At 36.2% G+C, this 25,027-nt stretch overlaps 1 protein-coding gene across 2 annotated transcripts in view; it reads right to left on the bottom strand.

The window, feature by feature from the left end:
* Positions 1–430: 430 nt before the first annotated feature.
* The window catches only part of LOC143604242 (uncharacterized), a 242,202-nt gene continuing 217,605 nt past the window's right edge, over positions 431–25,027 (bottom strand). The window contains exon 2 of one of the 2 annotated variants that reach the window (XM_077081000.1): positions 431–2,604. In XM_077081000.1, coding sequence (XP_076937115.1) covers positions 473–1,459 — 987 coding nt within the window. In that variant the 5' untranslated portion in view covers positions 1,460–2,604 and the 3' untranslated portion in view covers positions 431–472. The remainder of the gene's footprint in view (positions 2,605–25,027) is intronic. The other variant, XM_077081409.1, reaches the window with a different exon arrangement.

Genomic DNA, 25,027 nt, shown 5'->3' on the forward strand with positions numbered 1-25,027 from the left:
GATCTAGCTCATAATTAACGTTGAATCAGTGTTATATATGTATATCTATTATCAATATGTTATCAGTAGTGTTTGTATAATATTATAGTGAAGCTTGAGAGAGAATTTGGACAGCAATTCGTTAATTAACTCAGAACTTATATTAAAAAGCGAACAGGGGTTCACTATATATAGAAGGTGATCTGGTTCGCTAGCATCCCCTAGCGAACCAGCCTCTCCTTCGTTACATACATTAACTTAGCAAGACACCCCCCTGATTCATTAACATCCCTAACGAAACAGGAGGGAATACGTTTAATGTCTAGTTCGCTAACATCCCCTAGCGAACTAGACTCTAACTTAACGAACTAACTAATAAATAAACTATTTATTACATTAAACATAAATAAAATGTTAACGATAAATACAAAGACTCAAGATGCAAAACCGTGCACTAACAGATACCCCTCGTCTTGAGCTCTTTGTCTTTAACTTATTTGAAGCGCTTGGACTGCCAGTCTCTGTAACTATGAATTCCATGTTCATGACACACACGAACAACTCGTTGGAATTTCTTAGCCAGGTCATAGTCTTCTTGGCGCTCGAACAAGATCTGCTTCCTGAAGAGCACGTCATTGTCGGTCTCTGATAAATTAACCAACCACATCGAGTCGATTACCTTGATAAGCTTAGTCTTCAGACCTCTCCACAAAATAATGACGGCCTCGCTGGTACGGTTGTCATAGTACCAGCGGTTGAAGGAAATATACATATCTTGAGGCATCGTCTTTACAGGAACCTGCTTCATAGTCTTGGGCGGCTTCACCTTCAAAACCGGTTTCCTCCAGCCCGTCCTCGGATCAATCTCATCGATACGCTTTCGTCTTGGGACCTGGGGCTTGAAGAACTTGAAGCCGTGATTGACCTCAAATAATAAGTGCTGATAAATCATATCAGCATGCTGGTGACCCCCATGATTTATAAATGGACGTCTCGCGAGGGTACGAACATCCCACCGCGGTAAAGTCAGAACGTCCCTTATCTTCTCGTAATATCCGACCCCCTTTCCCCACTTGATTATACATACCTTAAGGTCAGAGTCATAGAGCCATGAGACAATATTACCATGTACTTTAGACACGGTCTTGAAGGTAGTCACTTGATTTTCCTTGATCCAAGCTTCAGCTGTATCTTTGCGTTCTTGATCAACAATTTGATGTGCTTTAATAATTTTACCCGCAGCTTTAAACCTGAACCAGCTATTAATCTCATCAACTGTCGGATCAAACGGTTCCCCGGTATAAAAACCTTTAACTTTGGACTTCACTTCAAGACAGTCCTCAGCTTCTTTCATCACCTCTTCATGAAATGCCGGAGCACCTTGATCAACATTTTTGTGTTGATACAAGTCCGGGTACTCATCAGCAGTCACATCCTCCATCTCTACGTCCTCATCCGTATAAATAAAATCCGTATTCATCTAAATCGACGGATCCACTTCCAACCCTTCCTCATTCTCTACCTCAACATCGGGCTCAGCCTCTAAAGTATTTAACTGATCGTCATTCAGCCCAAGTAGTATAGAAATCTGCATCCGTGTCACAGATCTTTCCACGAACTCCCCAACCTGTATCTCATATCTATTCACCACACTATTAACCACCCCTGATCCATCCACAAATATCACCGTGTTAGCCGCAATCATTTCAATTGGCTTGGCAGCTGTTGGATCTTGATAAATAATAATATGTTGGCTCGAGTCTTCACCCCCACTAGTACCAGCACTAGTAGATGAACCGTGAGATTGTTTCGGCTCACCCCTAGCACCCGACTCGTCAGGATCCTCATCATCATTCTTGAGTCGTTTCAGTGCATCATCTTTACACGTCAGTTGTAGGATAATTTCCTCCTGCTCTTTCAATTTCACCCCCTGAGACGTAACAATCTCACGGAGGGCTTTAGTCTCCTTTTGGCAGAAAGAAATGTACCCCATCATCCGTTGTTGATTCTCCATAAGTTTTTCATGGTTCTGACGGTCAGCTGCCATTTGGTTTTCATAGAGGTGGAGAAGATTCAACAGCATTTCAGTTTGACGACCTGGTGGCAAGTTGTATAAGGACGGGTGAACAGGTTGAACAGGTCCTTGAGGCCGAGTAATTCTCATAAAAGAAACATCACTTGGCGGAGGTGGAGGAGGATGAGTAGTTGTAGGAGGAGGAGGAGGTCTCATTGATGCTGTTGGAGATACTGTAGACAATGCTGTAGGAGGCCTTGGTATCTCAGTTAACGCCATTTGAGGAATAAGACCAAGCCTTTCATGTGACACCAACGTCGTCGTCAATGTAAGCATCGGAGTGCTAGTAGTAGGCGGCACTGCAGAGTGTTGAGGCGTTGATTGACGTGGTGGTGGGGCTCCAATGATTACCCCAGCCCTAGCAGACACTCGAGGCTTATTTGATGGTTCGTCAGTTGCCACAGCTTTTCCTTTTCTTTTCCTTTCTTTGTGAGCTTTAATGGTGGCAGCTAAAGCAGCATTAACTGCCTATTGTTGTTCTTGAAATGCAGCATCACTTGCTCCACCATCACCATCATTCCCATCATTATCACCATCATCACCATTCCCATCTTCTCCCCCTTCATCGTGGATCCAGCGCTCATTAGGAGGACATTCATAATTCGGATTGATTATATGACCAATCAACCGTTTATCCTTTGGCTTCTCTTTTCTATAAGTCAACATTCGATGAACGGTGTCAGCAGTCATGTGTTCTTGATGAAGTATGTCATTCACCCTCGTCCGATCAATAGCCAAATTCGGAATCTAATCTTGAATAATAAGCTGTAAGAAACGAGGGTACATCAAGAATTTCTTTGAGTGAAGAGTTTGTTGAACCTGTTCCTTCAAATGATCGAAGACTAACTCAGAATAGTTAAACGGCTTGTTCAGAATCAAAGCCACAAAGGCTTACTGCAAACTCTATCTACACTCTTGAAATCCACCCCGACGTCCACTCATACAGTGAAGTAAAACATGTAGAAGATACTTGTATGGTGCACACAACCCGTTCTTGCTTAACATGGACCTAAGAACATCACCCCTATAATTCAAGCGTGTGCAGAGAGCCGGATGAGGGGAGACCCTCACGTCCGGTTCGGAGGGCGGGGATATCCCAACCCTACTATCATTATGCCTTTGCAAAAGAATTGAAAAAGCTCTGAAAAAGAAACAACCCGACCTGAGGAACTACCAACAACGGAAGAACTAGCAACAGCGGGAGAAACCTTTTCTAACCTCAGCTTCACCCCTTCTCGCCGCTTTGAGCCGAAGCAGCGGAATTGCCGAAATTACTATAATAAGCCTCTAACCAGTTGTCTGTCAAATTCACTTGGGTTGTCGTCATTATCATCAAATTGAAGTACTCGGCGAATGACTGCAACATCAATCGTACTTGGAGTTCGATTGATTGTAGCTCTAACAGAATTATCTTCCTCAACAAGTTCAACCGTATTCCAAAATTGTCTAATAATACTCAGATACACCTTAGGTCTAGCGGTAATGGCATAGTGTATCTTTGATCGTCGTAAGAAAGTCAGCATATCTCCAGATGTTTCCAAATCAGGTACATCTTGATCAACATAAGCACAAATGTTGTGCTTTTTATCAAACGGTAGTAAGATCACTTCAGCTTGTTGTTCTTGTTGTGGTGGTTGCTCCTGTGGAGGTTGTTATGGTGGTGGTTAATTTTGTTGTCCTTGATCAGCCATGTTTTACTGTTTAAATAAAAGAGAATATGAGAAGATGTATAATATATCAAAATATATCAAGATATTTATAGATGGTGTAAATACATAGTCAAAGTATATGTGTAGTTAATTTATTTACGCGTTTTAGACAATTTAAATTCTTTAATTAAATTAAATGAATATTAAATTGATTCATAAATGTCATTCGTTAATAATCACACTGATTCGTTACAATAAAGTAACGAATCAGGCGATTCGCTATCAAGTAAATTACCTAACGGACTGGGCATAGCGAAATACTATTTAATCTTGACGAACTAAAAACTAGTTCGTTATATTTTAGGCGATTCCATATCTGATTCGTGTAAAGTCTTATTCGCTTAGCTAGTTCGCATAAGATCTTAAAGAATTGGACACGAAACAGTCCCAATTCGCTAAGATTAACGAATGGTCCAATAATTAAGACTTGTTCTTTGACCTGCTTGGTCAAAGTCAAAATCAAGATGAAGAACAACAGTCAACATTATAAGTAACACATAGCTTGCTAGAAATTAGTTTAAACAGTAAAACAAACACCTAAGTGTGCTATGAAGTCCAAAATCACTAAAGCTTTCTAGAATATCACATCTAATCACAAAGCTTGCTAGACTTACTTAAACAACCTATAAAATAGTTAACTTTGCTAGAAAGTTTATAAATCAACAAAGCTTGCTGGTGAACAGTGCAATCAATCATATCAACTAGTTTGCTAGAAACAGATGTCCTTTCAAACAAAACACTAAAGTATGCTCGAAAGTCCTAACTATATAAAAGCTTGCTAGTAAACATCATATTCAAACATAAACAAATATCAAGCTTGCTCGGAAAGTTAAATTTCAAGTAAAATAGTGAATTCTACCCGAAAAATGTTAAAAACTTCAAAGCATGCTCGAAATTGATAAACTTAGACAAAAACATCTAAGTATGCTCGGAAAGGTTATAAAACATCAAACCTTACCCGAAAATACATATTCAACCTTTTTGAAGGCAAAATGCAACACTATTTGACTTAAACCAAATATCAGTTATATTTATCAATAAAAATCATTGTTTGAGAGCAAATGGTGCATTAAGAGATCAAATTTCAGTCATGTTTCTTTTCAAAACAAGTTCTTTTATTTTGTTGAAAAGATCTCAAGTATGGGATCATATTGACTAAGTAGCTTTCTCAATACTTCATTCTCCGCATTATTATGACAACATAGACAGGTTAACAGCAGGTCTAGACTTAGCATGAATTTCATCTCTTTGGTGATATGATTAAGGTTCATTTAATATGCATTAGATTAAATGGATAACACATATTATTTTCTGATGCTTCATATCTATTCTCAAGGCTTATTTGGCTTTCTCTAGATCACCCCGACTTGACTTTGACCCCGTGGATTTGGTTTAAAAACTTTTAATGACAGAACTTATGAATTGTTTTTTATCATAAGGCTTGTGAGGATATAACAACATTGTGTTGTTTAAATAATACATTTTGCCCAACTTTGTTCTTTGTCATTACTTTGAAAATACTTCATTTTGAAGACCAAATACCAATGGGCTCGTGTATGACCGGATAATCACTTTTCTGCCTATCATTTGGAAAGAATTATCTTGGAACATGCAAAGACAACAATGTAACTCCACATTAAGCTTAGCAGTTTCTTTATGTTTATATCACCTTAGATTTTCACATCATGGGAAACCAACCATACATGTCAATGACTGTACTAAGTGCCTTTTTAGCCTACTAAATCCATATGATTGGATAAGTAGTCAATGTACTATCATTTCCCTTCTTGAATCTTTCACTTGGTCTAGGTGGTTTAACACCAAGTGATTTCTAAGTCTTCAATCCATCAAAGTCAACTGAAACAGGAACAAACTTTTCTATCTTGATATCTTGTCTTTCAATCTTTCTCTTCACAAAGATGAATTTTTTCAAAACTCAATGGCTCTTCATCCAGGTTTCCCTTGTGTCTTGACTGTCTTTTCTCATACTCCTCCATGGTTTCAACTTCTCCAATGTCAAACACTTCATGGCTAGAGAAAACAGGGTATACTAGAATGAAATTTTCACTCTCAACTGTTTTAGTGACCCTATTCTTGTTATTCTCACTCAACCTTTTCAAAAGAGTTTTTCTTGGTGGCCTAACAGCATTGTAACTGACTTTTGGCCTTTCACATATGTCAAAAGACACGTGTTCTATTTTCATCCTTTCATTGTTCTTGATCATCTTTGGAGTCAATTTGGGTAGTTGAGGCAATTTGTCTGTCGGGTCCCTTATTTCAGCTGGATCTTACTTAATCGTGTCATAACTCACACAAATTGATGTGTCGACAAGGGAGTTAATGACGGGTTGCTATATTTTGAAAGACGACCGTTTGTAAAAGGCGGAATCAATAACAAACATACGGTTGCATAAACAGTTTTCAAAGGTAACCAACACAAACAAGATTCACTCAAAAGATTTCCATTCATATAACTTTCATCATACAAATTGGATAATCGATTTAGGGTTTCTTGAAGGAGGATTTTTCCGTACGTATTCTAGGACAGCCGTCACTTTCAAGGAAAATATTCTTTCTTATCCAAAAGTGTAAAGGCTAGAATCCGTAGGAGGCGTTCCCTAAATTATTTCTTTTATAGGCCTGCCATCCTAGGATAGCTGTCATTCCTTCTAGAAACCCCAAACGTACATACATATTCAAATTACATAATCAGAATATATTCTAAGTGTAAAACAAGTCTTCTTGGTAGGCTTTGCATTAATCTTCACTTTCCGAGTACGTTGTGTACTCTACCATCCTTCAGGACTTGGTAACATAGAAGTGTGCCTGGGATCAGTTTCCGGGTAGACTTTACTTGAAGAGTATTTTAGCAAGTAAAATACTCACCGGGTAGACTTCAGTCTTCTTGACTTTGCCAGACTTTGCCCGACAAACCCTTACGAGAAACCTTGTTCTTCAATGGTCCATTTCAACTCTTTGTTATAAAATAACTTATTAGCCAAGTGTACTCGGGAGTACTGTACCTTGCTTGAGTTGAACCTTGCCCGATGTTACTTAGAGATATTCCATTTACATCAAGCTTGTTCGGACCACTATTATTAATGAATACCTTGCCCAGTCTTCCAATTACTTGGCTTCATGGACTTGGTTAGCCAAAAGCTTACTCGGGAGTGAACCTTACTTGGCTATGAAGAACAGACTTGCTTGACAAAGTGAACCTTGCCCGGATCTACATAAATTAGTGAACCTTGCCCGGAAATGCACTAATTTGCAAACCCTTCTCGGATATCCATTAAATAAGACTACATGAAGATAACCTTGCCCGATAGACAAAATATCGTACCCGGCTAAGTAAAAGCTTGCTCGGAGGTCTAAAGTGTGCCCGGATCCATACTTAGCGAATTCTGAGGAGGTTGAGAAGATTTCCAATCTTCCATGTACTTCATTTTGGTCAAATCTTTGATTCAATAATCTCCCCCTATATTGGAACACCTCATCTGACCCAAAACATTTCTAAGGTTACTTACACTTAGTCAAAAATACATATCAAATTAATGTTCAAATTCACATAATCAAATAACATAAACAAATTACATATTCAAAAGTTGTCCGAAGACATTAAGTCACAAAGCCTAATCTAGGAATTTTGTCTTTTCCATTCATTGTAGGCAGCTTGTCTTCTCATTGCCATTACAGATGCAGCTCTTTCCCTAAAGATATTGAGAATTTGGTAGTGAATGTGCCCTTCTGGAATCACCAAATCTCTTATATCCATCAAGTCTTCATTATGCAAGTAGGTCAAATCTACATATTTCTTGATTATAGCCAGAACTTTTCCATCAGAATTTTTCAGTACATAGTGACCAGCATTTTCCTTATATTCTATTTCAGCAATGGTACCATTCTTTTGCACTATGTAGTTGGGCCGTTTCATTCTTCTTTCAAGACTTATGCATGTGTTCATATTTGACAGTGGATTCCTATCTCTGACATTCATCATAAAATCTCTTTCAGCAATGTCCATTCTTTTCAATTTTTCTGTCCTCTTTGACTTGTGAAACTGAATCAATTTCCAATTTTTCTTTTGACTTAAGAATGGGAAACCCTTCTCAGCTTCATCTAGTAAGAACTTTAACAGATTATTCATCTGTCGTCCAACCATCCTACTTCTGTTTCGGTAATCATACAAGTTGAGTCTGGCCATTCTTTCTAGTTGTTCTTGAGTGTATTCATAGAAATCACTCCTTAAAACTATGTCTCTCAACAATCGGCTTTCCATAATTACTTTCAAAGACTCAGTAACAGAATCAAACTAGAGTTCTCTTGGAATATCCACATTGGATTGTGGTCTTGTTGTCCTCTCTTGTATAGATCTACTAGATTCACCTCTTCCCCCTTGTGGATACCTTCTTGAAATTGGTGGCCTAAATGGAATGGACTTCTTTGGTTTGCTAGGCCCCAAATTAAAGGTTTTTATGTAGATTGAAGTTACCATCTCAGGTGGGAGGTTGGCCAATTCAACAATGTCTTGTCCTGCTAGGTCCCTCAGAAGAAGCATCATCTTTTCTATACCAGGATTGTCAGACAATCCTGCAGTTATAAACCTTCCATCTATAAAGCTTCTAGGGTTTTCCCCTTCCCTTAGAGCCTTCATCCACTCTGCCTTCAGAATATAGAAAAGTTCTTTTAAATCTTCATTTTCCAAGGCATTGAAAGAGGCTTCATCCATACCTCTTTGTTTTAACATTATCCCCTTAATATATTGATCATTTCAGCATTTTACCAAGGAATTATTCTTTCATCCTCAAGTTCAGAATTTGGTTCCTCTGGGATGGGTGTTTCATCAGTAGGCACTTCTTTTGATTTTTCCTTTTCAGCCTGTTTCTTTTGTTTCTCCCTCAAAGTTTGGATTCTTCTCTTCTTTGCTTGAGGTTCATCAGTTGGTTCAGACAGTTTGGTAGAGCTCTCAGCTTGGACTCTCTTCAATTTTTCTTTTATTTTCAATTTGTTATAACTGGTCCAACACTGATTTTCTGGATAGGTTCTCAACAATCTCAGGCTTCATACCTCTCTCCAGCAGGTATCCACACATACCTCCATACTTTTTCTTCAAAGTTTCCATATTCTCAAGTTCTTCATTTTCTCTAACACATTTCTCAATTACCTTTTCTCTCTCACTGTTATATATATCTTGGAGTTGGTCAAAGTTAAAGTGAGATAGATCTTTCTCTGAATAGTTGTGCCTTCTGAGGTATTCTCTAAACTTTTGACTCTCCCAGTTTTTCTCTTCCATCTTTTTCTTCACGGCATCTCTCTCTTTATCAAGTCTCTTTTGCAACTGATCATCATCAAGATCAGCCAAAGATTCAAACTTATCCCATATCTTCTCAGCTTTATCAAGTCTCTTGTTCTCTTAAGGCTTCTTCATTGGCAATAGCATCATCTTTAAATGACACATATTTTTCTAGATATGTCTTAACAGGCTCTTCTACACTGATTTTTGCCTTACCTTTCTCAATTCACCTCCTCACATCCTCTTCATCCTCAGACTGTACATAGTCATCAATCTCTTTTTCTAGTGCCTCTAACTCAGGATCATACTCTGCCCTCTTGGAGCTTTCTGGTTGTTTAGTTTGAGTAATGGGCTCCTCAGCAACAGTATTCCCCTCATTCAACACTTCAGTCTCAACTCCAGTTTGAATGTTAATTAAGACATCAGTAGCTTTGTCTGTAGCAGCTACATTTTCCTCAACATTTGTCTTTTCAACCCTATCTTCTGTCTCAACATTCTCTTCATTCCTTTCCACATTTCTCATTTCATAAATTCTTTCTTCATTGTAATCATAATCCTGTTCTCCTACATCTGATCTATCACCCTCATATTCATCATCCTCAATCCTCCTCTCCTCACTACTTTCCTCTCCATCATCATAATCAATCATAATCAATTTTAAACTGTCTGCAGTCTCCACAACTGTTACAGTTTCTTCAACATTCACACCAGAGACAGTTGGCCTATACTCATTCTCCCCCTGTTTTGGGGCAGCTGAGGTCTTCTCAACCTCCTACACCAGATCTTGAATTCTCAAGTTTGCTTGTACCAACTTCTCGAACAGCATCACATTTTTATTAGTCACCTCCTCATTTCTTCTTCACAAATTAGCAGTTTTCTATCATTAAGTCCATATTTCTTTGAAATGTGTCTGTATGTGAGGTTGTAGGTGGTGATTTAGAAAAAGGTTCAAACTCAGGTTGTTCTGTGGTGTGAGTTTGGAAAATGGATGGTGGTGGTGATTGTGTATAAGGTGGGCTTGGAATAAATGAATCTGTGTGAGTTGGGCTATATGTAGGTGGTGTTTGTGGTGGTGGGGATGTATGTGTTGATGCTTCTAGTTGTCTTATGGTTAGGGTTTGAGGTTGGGATTGAGTGGTTTGATGTAGTGGTGTTTGTGGTGGTGAAGGTATATTTGGTGCCAAATCATGACTCATCAAGGTCCATGATCCCTTCATTGGAGCAAATCCATGTATCACATGGTGAATAAGAAACCTGTACAACATAGGAAACATACCCTTTTGAAACTGTCCATCATGTACAGTTCCTTGATACCCCATTGTCTCTTCAAATATCTTCATCAAGTGAGGTGTGCTGAAGTTTATAGAATTATGATCACCATCATTTAACCGTAGACATCTTCTTATCAACCTTTCTGTATTGTGTATTTCTTGTCTAGCAACGGTTGCTTCGATTCTTTTACCATTGATGTCTTCAACCAGTTCTGCCGATCTCCAGAAATCCAAAGAATGATTTCTGTAGATGACAGGGCTTTCAGTGAACGCAAAAATGACATTTGACCGTGCCATCCATGTTATCATCCTCGCCATCGAGTCATTGTCAGGTGTGACTTGTAACAATGCACACATGTTGTGTTTTGGTTCGAAGACATATTTGGGTTCATCGTATGCCTTATCTGAATCACATTAATAAACATATTCAAAGTGAAATTAGTCTAAAGTTCAGTACTTTAAATAATTTCAAGGTATAAAAATAAAGAAGAAAGAGAGAGAAAATCATCAAGAACCTGTTCTTCGACAAGTTTATAACCTAAACACATAAACAGAGTATTAGTAATCAAATACATAATCAAAGCCCATTATAGTCTAATCGTGATCGGAAAACACATTATTATTGCTTACCGATTCGGAATTAGAGGGCTGATTCAAGTTAGGTTTTGTATTAAAGTTGAATGTGATAAGTCGGTTTAGGTTTCTTTGCGAGTAAGCAGTTGCAGTGGAAGGAGAGAGAGGGAAAAATAATGTTAAAAATTTTGTCTAACTCCCTCTTATATACCTTTTGAAAGTGGGTTTTAAATGTTTTTTGTCATTTTGTGAATTATTAGCTGTCAAATAGTAACATTATCCACTTGATATATTAAAAATCTTTATTATCATTTAAGTTAATAAAAACCTTACTCGGAAAATTTAATCTATCCAAAGTCTACTCGGTATACTTCCACTTACACAAAGCTTACCCAAAAAATAGGCATCAAACCTTGCTTGGTAATATTTTCATTTAAATTTTCAAGGTTTGCCCGATCCTTTTACTTACATACCTTGCTTGGTCAAGCTAAGTAATTTAAAGTCAAGACACTATGAAGAAAGCTTACCCGAAATACTAGATTTCTAGAGAAATTAATCACAAGTAAAATAATCAAGTATATTCATCAAATAAACATCCTTACTAGGAATCAGTTAAGATCCCCTTATAAATTTCTTGAGTTCAAATTAATTGACCTAATCTAGCATAAACCCTAATGAAATAATGATCATAATCAATCAATCATACTAAAAACATATACATTCAAGCATACTTGGAAGCATAGTGTGCCCGAGCAACCTTCACAATGTTTTAACGTGCCCGAACAGCCTTCTTATGCAAAGTATACCCAAATAACCTTCCTATAGTACAAAGTGTGCCCGGAAAAGGACTTCTAGCATACAGTGTACTCGAAGAGTCAAGTTTTGAAATTACCAAGTATATTGAGGTAACAGAAGTGTACCCGAAATATAAAGTGTGCCCGGATAACAAAGTTTGCCCGAAAACTTTTGTAATTTCAAAGAAAACATAAACACAAATATCACAGAGCATGCTAGGAATGAAATTAAAACACTTGAACAGTTAAGTATAGAATTTCAAATAGCTTGCCCGAAACACCTAAGATAGCAATAAGCTTACTAGGATACACGTATTCAATCATCAGGTATGACCTTACTCGAAAGATTTCAACATGTCAAACCATACCCGAAAATGACAAACTTAAATAATAATATCTAAGTGTGTCCGGAAAGGTTAACAAACCTTTCCTTACAACATATTCACACAAATCACAAAGCTTACTCAGTGTACTAATCCTAAGTTCACAAAGTTTGCTTGGAGTAACAATCAGCATATAAAATACAAAGCTTTCCCGGAACAAGAATTTCTTGTTAAAAGCTAGCTATAACACATAATCATCTCAAGACTTCAAGCTTGCTCGGGAAATTAGTACAAGAGTGTACTCTACCCGGAGAGTGTAAACACTTTAAAGCATGCCCGAAAATCATAAAATTAGTCAAAAATGACTAAGCTTGTCCGGAAAGGTCATAAATCATCAAACCTTACCCAAAATAACATATTCAAACATATTCAACTGTTTTGTGCCCGGAAAGGTTATAAAACATCAAACCTTACCCGAACTTACATATTCAACCTATTAAAAGTAAAATGCAACATTTTTTTGACAGATCATAGTCTAAGAGCAAATGGTGCATTTAGAGATCAAATTTCAGTTGTATTTCCCTTCAAAACAGTTTGTTCCATTTTCTGAAATGATGTCAAGAATGTGATCATATTGACTAAGTAGCTTTCTCAATACTTCACTCTCAGCATTATTATGACAACATAGTTAGGTTAACAGCAGGTATAAACTTAGCATGAGTTTCATTTCTTTGGTGATATGATTAAGGTTCAATTTAAGCATAATGCATTAATGGTCAAAATTGTGTTATGATGCCTCACATCTCTTCTCAAAGCTTATTTGGCTTTCCCCAGATCACCCCAAATTGACTCCAACCTCCTGTATTTGGTCAAAAACTTGTTTTTGTATGACAGAATTTATTGAATATTTTTGTATTTTTGATATTCAAACATATATAGAGGTTGAACGTTGGACTTACTGTTAAATAACATGCCTTTCATTCAAGATGAGACAGATTTTGTCAACATCTTTGTAGTTCTTAGTTGTAACTCTCTTGTTTGATAAAATATTTAAAACACTTATCAACTTTTGGTTGATTTATTCATTCTTCCCCTTGTTTTTTGATATTTTCTCAAATTTTCTTAAAGCATGTTCTTTGTCATATTTAAAGATGTTTCATTTTTTTGGTTGACCAAATAACAACAGGCTTGTGTATGACTGGGTAATCACTTTTCTGCCTATCATTTGGAGAGATTTATCTTGAGACATGCAAAGAAAACTATGTATCTCCATATAAAGATTAGCAAATTCATTATGTTTATATCACCTCAGATTTTACATCATCATGAGAAAGCAACCATACATGTTAATGACTATACTATGGTCCTTTTAGCCCATTAATTCCATATGATCAGCTAAGTAATCAATGTACTATCATTTCCCATAATTAACACAGTTTAATATTCAATCACCCCAATATCTCTTCATTGTCAGGTAAATGGCTATCCTGTTTGACTACAAGTGGTCAACAGGACCAAACATACATGTGAATATATGTCCTTTCAAAGTCAAAGATATTGACATAGTTTTAAGTGAAGGAACAAGAAACAAGTTATAATTGTCCCAAATGCATTATGTTTTTAGGTCAATGGCTATCCTGTGAATCTGTAGAGATTTGTTAGTGCAGTTTTTAGGTCAATGCATTCAGTTTTTAGGTCAATGCATTCATTTTGAGTCTTTGTATTTATCGTTAACGTTTTATTTATGTTTAATGTAATAAATAGTTTGTTTATTAACTAGTTCGTTAAGTTATAGGCTAGTTCGCTAGGCGATGTTAGCGAACTAGACTGTTAATGTATTCCCTCCTGATTCGTTAGGGGATGTTATCGAATCAGGGGGTGTTTCGCTATGTTAATGTATGTAACGAAGGAGAGGCTGGTTCGCTAGGGGATGTTAGCGAACCAGGTCACCTTCTATATATAGTGAACCATGTTCAGTGTTTAATAGAAGTTTTGGAGTTAATTAACGAATTGTTGTCCAAACTCTCTCTCAAGCTTCACCTAATATTATAAAGATAATATATTGATAATAGATATACATATATAACACTGAATTGATGTTAATTATGAGCTAGATCCTTAAACGTATTAATAGTATATTCACAGATCTGAGATCTGTTCGTTGTTATTGTTATTGATACGAATCACTCGGGTTCCAACAAGTGGTATCAGAGCTGTTGGTGCTCATACACTTGATTTGGTGCTGATTTTGTTATCATGTTTATTAAGTTTTTCTGTTTAAGAAGTTTTGAATCGATTTTGGATTGAATTGATTGAATTATGGTTGGATTGGACTGGTTTTGAGATGGTTAAGGTATTGGAGAGGTTTGGTTAAGTGGAATTGAGGTTTGATTTGGATTTGTGTGTTTTGGTTATGTTTTCGGTTTAAGTCCGAAACAGAGTTTTGTTATTGGTTAAATTGGTTGAGTAATTGAAATCGTTTGGTCACGAGGTTGTCTGTACTGGATTCGGAATTAGATTACGAGGAGTTTGATAGGTAGTATTACGAATTTGACAATTCTGGGTTTCTGGGTTGTTCTTCATAATTTCTGGAAAATTATGTTGAATATTTGAAGATTTGAAGATGAACGTAATTCGCTATCATCTTCCTGGTGATTCGCTATATGTTTATTCGTGATTCGTTATCAAATTTATTACTTCGTTACCTTGTTCGTTAGCCCGTTCGTGTGAGTTATTGGTTCGTGTTATCTAGTTCGTTATCTAGATTAACCAATTCGTGTGACACGCGTCCAACTTGGGATTTGTGTCCTAACAACCTTTGCCACGTGGCATAAGGTGTCAGAGTTTGTTACAAACGGTTGTAACAACCTGATTCGTTATAGTTGATTCGCTATCAACTTTAGCTGATTCGTTATCTTATTTCGCTAAGCATTCCTTAGTGATTCGTTACTGATTATCATCTGATGCGATAAACTAATCCTTTGTGATTCGCTAAACTAATCCTTTGTGATTCGTTTGGTAAATTCGTTAAGTTGACTTGTGATTCGCTAAACAAGTTTCTCATTCGTTAAGTTACTTCACCATTGATCAATCTTAACTTCGTTAAGAGTTGATTCGTTAGTCACTGTTCACAGTTCGCTACAACTGTTCTCAGTTCGCTACAACTGTTTGCAGTTTGCTACAAATACAGTTCGTTAAACTTTATTCGTTAAACCCTTTAAACTTTTGAAACTTTTCAAAGATGGCCGGTATGTATGCATTGGCTTCTCAGAACATGTTGATGCAACAAATGCTACAATTGGATACTGAGATTGGTTCTCATGTCCACGTTTGATGAAGTTTAGTGACTTTGCCTAGTGGGAACCTCGGTTTCGTGCTCATTTGGGATCTGTTCAACCTGATTTCTCATATTGTCTGAATAAAGTTTATAAGGAACCGTTAATTGGTGATGATACTATTGGTTTTGTTCCTAAAGCTATATCTCAATACTCACAAGAAGAGAAGAAAGCTTTAGAAATCGAGATAAAAGCCTATTGTACTCTTACTATGGCATTACCAAGTTGGTAGTATCAAGAGATGTGCATCTTCATTTCAACATCTGCGTATGAGAAGTATGGGAAACACAGCTGAGAGTAAGAAAGTGATGCTCAAGTTTCAGATTCGAAAATTTAATTTATTGAAGGGAGAAACAGTTGAAGAGATGACTACTAGATTTAGTCATTTAATCGCTGAAATGGACAAGATGAAAATGGAGATTTCTGAGAGGGATAAAATTGACACTATTAAGAGTGTGCTTCCAAGTTCTTACTCAACATTTCTAATGGTCTTGAAAGAAAATGACTATTTCTTGAATGAAGACTTGACGGCACTTGAATTTTTACAAAAGATCGAAGCCAGAGAGTATGATCTTAAGTGTCAAAAATCCTCCAAAGAAAATCAAGATCCAGCTTTCTATGGTGGAAGTATGCCTCTTAGTTCAACGATCTCTCCAATCACTGCTTTTCTTACTCATGCTGCAAGTGAACAAGTATCAACTATGGTTAATGATCCAAAAGTTTGTTTTTACTCTGCTAGTAATTCGGGTGGTTCTGGAAGTTCAACTAATACAAATCCATTTGCTACACCACCTAGTGTTAATATGAAGGAAGCTGAGCAAAACTTTGCTTTTCTGACAGCTTTTATGTCTTCATATGAAAACTTAGTGAGTAGTAAGATTGCCACAAGTGATTTAATAGATGAGGACTATGATCAGATAGATCCAGATGATCTAGAAATCATGGATTTAAAATGTAACATGGATATGATCGTCCGTAAAGTTAAAAGATTCATGCAGAGAACTGGAAAAGATCTTCCAGCTTTAAACAAGAAGTTGGGTTTTGACAAATTAAAAGTAAAGTGTTATAATTGTCAAGAATTTGGGCATTTCGCAAAGGAATGTGACAAACCAAGGAAAGAATACACTGGTTCTCGTGGTCAAAATCAAAATGCTTCTTCTTCACGAGGAAGTGATGCTGAAAAGAAATCATCTTCTTCTACAACACAAGCAATGTTAGCAGATGGAACTGATTGGTCACAACGGTTAATATGCAATGATGTTCAAGCAAATTTGGCTATGTTTGGATTACACAATGATTGTCAAGATGCAACTACTAGTGAGATGTCTTCCGATAATGATTCTGGATCTGATTCTGACGACTCTCGCGACAAGTCTTTCAAATCAATATTTGCTTGCATGGCCAAAATCAATGAGGTTAGTAACTCTATTTCTGCTACTTCATCTGTTAAGGTATCATGTGTTGACTGTGAATATAACAAATCAAAGTTAGAAGCTTTTAAAAACCAAAATGATAGTCTTATACGAGAAATTGCTTCTCTGAAAGATACTTATTGACAATCTCTTGAATCTCAAATGAGATCTCGAGAAAAGATTGAAGCATTGTCGACAAGTAACCATGATCTCAAAGCCGAGTTATCTGTCAAAATGACAATTAATGACCAAAAGTTTCAAGAAATATTGAAACATCGTTCTAAGATAACTGAGCTTGAGAATGAGGTTCTTGAGTTGAAAAACAAGTTGGGTAATTTCGAAATTCTTCGTTTTTATTAAATAAAATTATCGAAGTTTCTGGAAAACAAAAGGACTCTAAGAAAGGTATAGGTTTTGTTGAAATTCCTCCACCATTTCACAATGATTATAAAATGAATCCTTTTGCCAAAAAGGAAGAAGAGGTAATTTTGAAAAAACCTGTGATTTCAGAAAATGTTAAATCTGTTAAATCTGAAAATGTTAAAACCCAAGTTGCTCCTCAAAAATATCATGTTCAAAGCAAAAAGGTGTTTGTTGAACAAGATGACAATGTCATTATTGAGGGTGTGTTTGAACCTGAGATTATACACAAGAATTAGAACATTCCTAGTTCTAATCACATTCTGTGTGAACCTCACGAATTTGAGGAAGCAGTGTATGGTTCACACAAACCTCAAGTGAAAAAGGAAAATCCGATGAAAGTGAACTCTGTGAAGGCAAAGAAGTCAGAAAAACCAAAAATTTCTGATGAGGATTTAATGCGTTTCATTAATCCCATCTGCTGCTAGAGTTTTTAAGTTAAAAGGAATGGATACGATGTTCACTGAAAAAGATATTCCAATAAGTATTATCAAACCTGAACTTATTGAGAGTGTTTTTGTCAATGAAACTTCAAAAATTCAAGAACTTGAACGTGTGTATGCTCAAACAAAAACATCAATTAATCTGACCCATTGACTAAGGCAAAACAACTTTTAAAACAAGCTAAGAAAATTAACTTTGTGAAGTCAAATGGGACAGATACACTAAAAAGTTTTTCGAACTGTTCTAATTTAGATTTTTACCTAAAGAAGAAATCGGAATTATCTGATGAGTTTGTTAAGAGCATGACTAAAAATGTGAGTCATCATCAAACTTCTGGGTCATTCATTCCGAATATCTCACAGCAACATCGTGTAGACATGCGAAGTTGTTTCTTTGTGGTCAACAGGGTCATGTTGTGAGGAATTGTAGTCAGCAGAACTATCAGAATCTTCATCCTTTTATCAAGGACAAATCTAAGCCAATTCCATTGGTCAAGGAGATCCGGAAACGACCTATGTCGTATGCTGATGATACTCATATTTTGTTCTCTAATGTGAATCCTCGGAAGGTTCTTCATGTCAATGAGACACATGGTCAAGTGAAACCAAAATTCGTTTCAACTGAACCCATATGTTAGAACAAGAATTCAAACATTGTTCAGGCAGCTTACTTAAGACGAAAGTCTAGAAAGCCGGTAACTTATTCACAAGTGGCTGAACAACAGTTGAAATCTGTTCAAGTTAATGATCAAAGAGAAAACCAAAAGGTGCCCAAGACTGAGGCATGGGCTGCCTTTTTGAACTAATCACTTTCATTTGTGTGTAGGGTTCATCCAAGATCATCTCTGGTGAAAACTGGATCATGGATAGCGGATGTTCTCGTCATATCACTGGGAATCTCGACCTATTAACCAACGTAAGAAATATTGAAGGGGGTTATGTAGCGTTTGTTGGGAATTCTGGGGGCATGATCACACAAGAGGGTGAAGTTTCAAATGGTCACATTACGTTTGAGAAAGTGAATTATTGCGATAAAGTTGATCATAACTTATTGAGTGTATCGCAGATTTGTGATAAAAAGTACACTACGATATTTACTGACAAAGAATGTCTTATCTTGAAACCGAGTTATGTTATTCCCGAGGACATGGTTGCCATGCGATCACCACGATCAAATGATATTTATGTATTAAATATGAGTTCTAAGGTATCCACATCGATCGAAGCATGTTTTGTCTCGAAAGCAACCAAGAAAGACTCGATTCTATGGCATCGTAGAATGGGTCACATACATGTCAGAAAGATGAATTATTTAATGGCAAATGACTTAGTTGAGGGTGTCTCGTTAAAGAATTTTAAGTTATCCGATCACTGCGTTGCATGCAAAAAGGGCAAGCAGAAGAAGAAGACACATCCCTCTAAGTTATTGAATTCCATTGATACTCCTCTTGAACGACTTCATATGGATTTGTTTGGTCTTGTGAATTGTGCGAGTATTTCTGGGGATTGGTATTGTCTTGTAGTGACTAATGATTATTCAAGATACTCTTGGGTATTATTTATGAGTTCGAAGGATCAAACACCGGTTTTGGTACAAAATCTTATTACTAAGATCGAATCACTGTATAAAAAAAAGGTGAGGAGAATCCGAAGTGATAATGGTACTGAATTCAAAAACACTATATTGGATTTCTTTTGTATTCAAAATGGAATTCACCGAGAATATTGTGCACCTTATGTACCTCAACAAAACGGTGTTGCTGAACGGAAAAATAGAACTCTGATTGAAGCTGCACGCACAATGCTCACTGATCTAAGTTTCCTGTCCAATTCTGGAATGAGGCAGTGAATACAGCTTGTTATACACTTAATCGAGTTCTAACTGTGAAACGACTCAAGAAGACAAGCTACGAGCTATTAAATAATAGAAAACGTAATTTAAGAAGGATTCGGGTAAATTTGGGTGTCCGTGTACAATGTTGAAGAAGGATTCGGGTAAATTTGAAGAAAAAGCTATCGAAGGATATTTCTTGGTATATGCATCTCCAAAGAAAAGGGTTTTTAATTTAACATCTGGTTGTGTTGAAGAATGGTACCATGTGGACTGTCAAAAGTACACAACTCCTCCTCAAGGGAAAGGTCCAGACTGGATGTTTGACTACGATAGTTTATTTAATTCATTTACTCCTTCGACTGAACACATCGACGAAGATCTGGTTCGAGCATACTTTGAAGATCATTTGACCATTCCAAGATTTTCAAGTTATAATGATGTTGAAGCTCAATCAGATGCTCCAACTGAAGAATCTCAAGTTGTTTCTCCAGTTGCTATTGATAATGTTTCTACTTCTTCTGATGATGATCAAGCTGAAGATCAAGTTATTGACCTTGATAGTGATAATGTTTCATCTCCCGAGTTAGGTGAACATTACACTAACTTATTTGATAATGTTGTTGTTCCTGAGGTTCCGACTCTTCGGATTCATGGATATCATCCACAGGAAAACATCATTGGAGAACTTGATGTGGGCGTTCGTACACGTCATCAAGTTGCTTCGTCAAGTGATAATAACATATTGTGTGCTTACACTAACTTACATTCTTCGGGAATTGTAAATCTTGCTAAATTCTCTTACTTTCTATCTCAAGTTGAGACAAAGACAGCTCATAAGGCACTTGAAGATCCTTCTTGGGTAGAAGCTATGCAAGAAGAATTACAGCAATTTGCACGTTTAGGTGTTTGGGACTTAATAGACAAACCTGCTAGAGTCAAGAAAGCCATTCCGACTAAGTGGGTATTTAAGTGTAAGAAAGATGATCGAGGGGTGATTGTCAGAAACAAAGCACGTCTAGTGGTGCAAGGTTTTCATCAGCAGGAGGGTATTGATTACACAGAGGTATATGCTCCAGTTGCAAGATTAGAGTCGATTCGAATCTTCCTGGCATATGCAGCTTATAAGAATATCAAGGTCTATCAAATGGATGTTAAAAGTGCTTTACTCAATGGTGAATTACACGAGGAAGTGTTTTTTTACAGCCTCCTGGTTTTGAAGATCCTGATTATCCGGACCGTGTTTACCGATTAAACAAGGCCCTGTATGGTCTACATCAAGCCCCGAGAGCTTGGTATGGCACGCTCGCCGACCATCGGACTGATAATGGCTTTAAACGAGGGACTGTCGACCGCACTTTATTTCATAAAACTGTTGGTGACGATCTTCTCCTAGTCCAGATTTATGTCGACGATATTATTTTTGGGTCTACAAACGACACATTGTGTAAGGAGTTCGAGAAGTCCATGCAAACAAAGTTCGAGATGAGCTCGATGGGAGAGATGAATTTCTTTTTAGGGTTGCAGGTTCACCAGTCTGCTCACGGAATTTTTATTCACCACACTAAGTATGTGAACGACGTCTTGAGCCGATTCAAGATTTCTGCCGGAAAAATCCCTTCTACTCCTCTTCCAGTAGGGCACAATTTATCACCGGATGAATTGGAGGATTCCGTTGATCCTACCCTCTATCGTGCCATGATCGGTTTTTTAATGTATTTAGCTGCTTCTCGCCCTAATATTATGTTTGCTGTTTGTCTTTGTGCTAGGTATCAAGCAGGTCCACGAGTGACTCACCTAGCTGCAGTCAAGAGAATTCTTCAGTTTTTGAGGGGAAATCCAGACATCAGGTTGTGGTACCCCATGGATGATACTTTTGATCTTACTGCCTATTCAGACTCGGACTATGGAGGTTGCAAGATCAACTTCAAATCAACGACTGCAGGATGTCAATTTTATGAAACCGGATTGTTTCCTGGAAGTGTAAGAAGCAGACAACGGTCTCCACTTCAACCGCCGAAGCTGAGTATGTTGCAGCCTCGAGTTGCTGTTCCCAGGTTTTATGGATACAACAACATATTCGTGACTACGGTTTGAAGTTTCTTACTACTCCTATTTTGATTGATAATTCTGCTGCAATTTCTATCACAAAGAATCCCGTACAACATTCGAAAACAAAACATATCGAAATTCGATATCACTTTATACGGGATTGCTTTGAGAAGAAGTTGATTGACCTTGAGAAAGTACATACTGACTTTCAGAAAGCCGATCTATTTACTAAAGCTTTTGAAAAAACGCGTTTTAAATTTTTGCTTGATTTAAACAAATTGAAGACCCTCGCTGATATCCTTAAACAAGGATAACTATCTTTATTTTCTGTCATATTTTTCATTTAAAATTTATTTTGGTTTTAGGGGGTGAAAATCTAAAAAATACAAAAAGAGTGTGTTTTTCGTTTGTATAGATAAAATCCAAAAATATTAAAAAATTTCAAAATTCAAAAATATTGTGATTTCTGTTCTTTAATGTTTTTTCTTTTAAATATTTAGAAAAACCAAAAATATTTTAAAATTTTGAAAAACCAAAAAGAATGTGATTTATGATTGTACAGAAATATCCGAAAATCCAAAAAGATTGTGAAGTTTATTTTGTTTATAAGAAAATTGAAAAGACAAAAATATTGAGTTTTTAAAGTTTGTATAGAGAAAAACCAGAAAGATTTTTGCAGGCGTTTTTAGATTATTTTCTCGCTGAAAATTATGTCGGTTATTTAAGTTTGTGAAGCATGCTTGCATGTCTTGGTCCTATTATTCACTTGTGAATTGATGGTTAGCCATTTATTTATAAACTTAAGTTAACTGGGGCGATTAAATTTATCTTTTCTTTATTTTATGCTCCTCAAAATTTTGAGTTTTTGAAGCAAAAAGAGAACATGATAGTACATTGATTATCTTGACCCCAAATCTAGCAAAAAGTAAGCTTAAAAGACTGTGTGCTTAATTGCATTGGTGCATTGGTAGGTCTTGAAACAACCCAGTAGAGTAAAGTATGTGATATAAACATAAAGAAACGCCAAATTGAAAGGGGTGTTAGTCTCTAGCAAAAGTCTCGGTGAGGATGGCAGAAATGTAATAACCAGTCATACTCAAGCCTTATACTTGTTTGATCATCCAAAAATAAAATAAAGCAAATAACAAGCGTTAGGATTCTGGACACTTTGAGTCTTTATGCGGTTTAATCATCTGGGTATTCATAAGCATGAATATTTCACTCGCTTTCTAGAGCAAACCCAAAGTGATTAAACTTGATCACTGCTGTACTTAGTACAAACTTCCAAATTACTGACTTGATCAAAATCCGCTGTTAGTCATACATTTGTTCCTCCCTTGCGCGCGTCTTAATACCATTAAGAAACGGACCCCAGGGGATACAATGTATGTAAGCCGACAGATGGACTCGTGCATACTCACTCACAGTAAAGGAAACTTGATGCATTGCTCAAAATTTCAAAATTGGTATCAAAAATTTTGATCAACAATATAATGGTTTAAGTCAAGTTGGGGTGATTTGGCAAAAATCAAATTAAGCTTGAACCGAGATTAGAGTCTGATAGTTTCTGATATTCTGTGCTTTAATTGAACAAATTAATCATATCACAAAAATGCTTGAATGTGTGTTATTTGATTTATGTGGATAACAATACCAATGACCGACTTATCGCCAGTCATAATATCGCTGAAATATAAAACTGTGATGGAAGGGCAATTTGGTCAATATGATTCTCTGCTCAAACTCGACAAAAATACAAAAATATGTACTGCTTTTGAAAAATATAAAAAAAAATACAAAAAAAAAAAAGATTTTAGTTTCGGATATTTTTTCTTGTATATACATTCTTTTATTTTTTATAAAATACCAAAAATATTTTATCTTGTTTTATTTACATATTATTCAAAATATTTTAAGTTATGTTTCGTAAAGTATTTAATTATCGGGATAAAAGTTTCTCGGTAATTTGGTTTAAGTTAACTCTATTTATTATTTAATTAATTTTTAATTATTTAAATTTAAAATTAAATAAAGATTTTAATTTGTTAAAAGCTAATTCGTTATTTATGGATAACGAACTAGGTGATTACTTAGCGAACTAACTTTTGGTTCGCTAACCTAATTCGCTTCCGCACTCTGTAACGAATCATCCCTTTGTTATGCATATTTAACGAATCAAGCCACGAATCATATCTTGATTCGCTAACTTAATGAAACAAATCAGGAAGTAATTCGCTAACCTAAGTTAACGAATTAATTAACGAATGGGCTAATTCGCAAACGTTAATTCAAACGAAGTGCCTACTTCGTGCCAGTGGAGAACAACGAACAGTTCTCCACTGTTCGCCTTCTTCTTTCACCTTAAAGAAACCTTATTCAAAATTTTCTTTGAAATTTCAACCTTCAGGTTTTGATATTTCTAAGATATCTTTGGATTTCTAAGATATAGACGATTATTGCGATCTAATTTTCGTCAAAAATGGTTGTGATTTGATAGCAGAATTATTGATTTTTAAGGGTTTAGGGTTTCCGAGTTTTAAACCTATTTATGTATAATTTATGTTAATAACTTGATGATTTAGATGTCATTGTGATCGGAATGTGATTTCGATACCCTTGGTGGACTTCAATCATCATTTGATTATTGTTTGCTGGGTTAATTATGATTTCTTGTTATTGGTGTCTACAGTGGGTTCGTTTAACCTAGGTATTTAATGATGTTGAGTCTCAATCTCATCGATCTTAGCTTATGAGTGTGATTCCGAGTACAACGAGATCATTTTCTCGATGGTTCAACGATAGTTATGGCCTAATTGAATCTGGGTTTATAATGTTGACTGTTGTTGTTCTTCCTGATTTTGACCTTGACTATGCGAGTCAAAGAGAAAGTCTTAATTTTTGACCATTCGTTAGTCTGATCGAATTGGGACTGTTTCGTGTCCAATTCGTTAAGATCGTATACGAACTAGCTAAGCGAATAAGATGTTACACGAATCAGATATGGATTCGCTTAAAATATAACGAACTAGAGTTTAGTTCGTCAAAATTAAATAGTAATTCACTATGTTCAGTTCGTTAAAGTATTTACTTGATAGCGAATCGCCTGATTCGTTATCTTATTGTAACGAATCAGTGTGATTCCCAACGAATGACATTTATTAATTAACTTAATTTCAATATTCATTTAATTTAATTAAAGGATTTAAATCGTCTAATACGCGTAAATAGATTAATTACACATATCTTTTAATTATATATATATATACACCATCTATAGATATCTTGAATATTTTGATATATTTTCTCTTATTCGGTTTTATTTTTACAGTAAAATATGGCTGAGAAAGGACAACAAAATCAACCACCACCAGAAAAACCTCCACAAGGACAACCAACACAACAAGATCAACAAGCAGACGTAATTTTATTGCCGTTTGATAAAAAGCACAACATTTGTGCTTATGTTGATCAAGACGTACCTGATTTGGATATTTTTGGAGCAATGTTGACATTCTTAC

This window comes from Bidens hawaiensis, unplaced genomic scaffold (genome assembly GCF_021521415.1).
Source record: "Bidens hawaiensis isolate Kalapana, Puna unplaced genomic scaffold, B.hawaiensis_p1.1 tig00000001_1, whole genome shotgun sequence".
Classification (NCBI taxonomy): Eukaryota; Viridiplantae; Streptophyta; class Magnoliopsida; order Asterales; family Asteraceae; genus Bidens; species Bidens hawaiensis.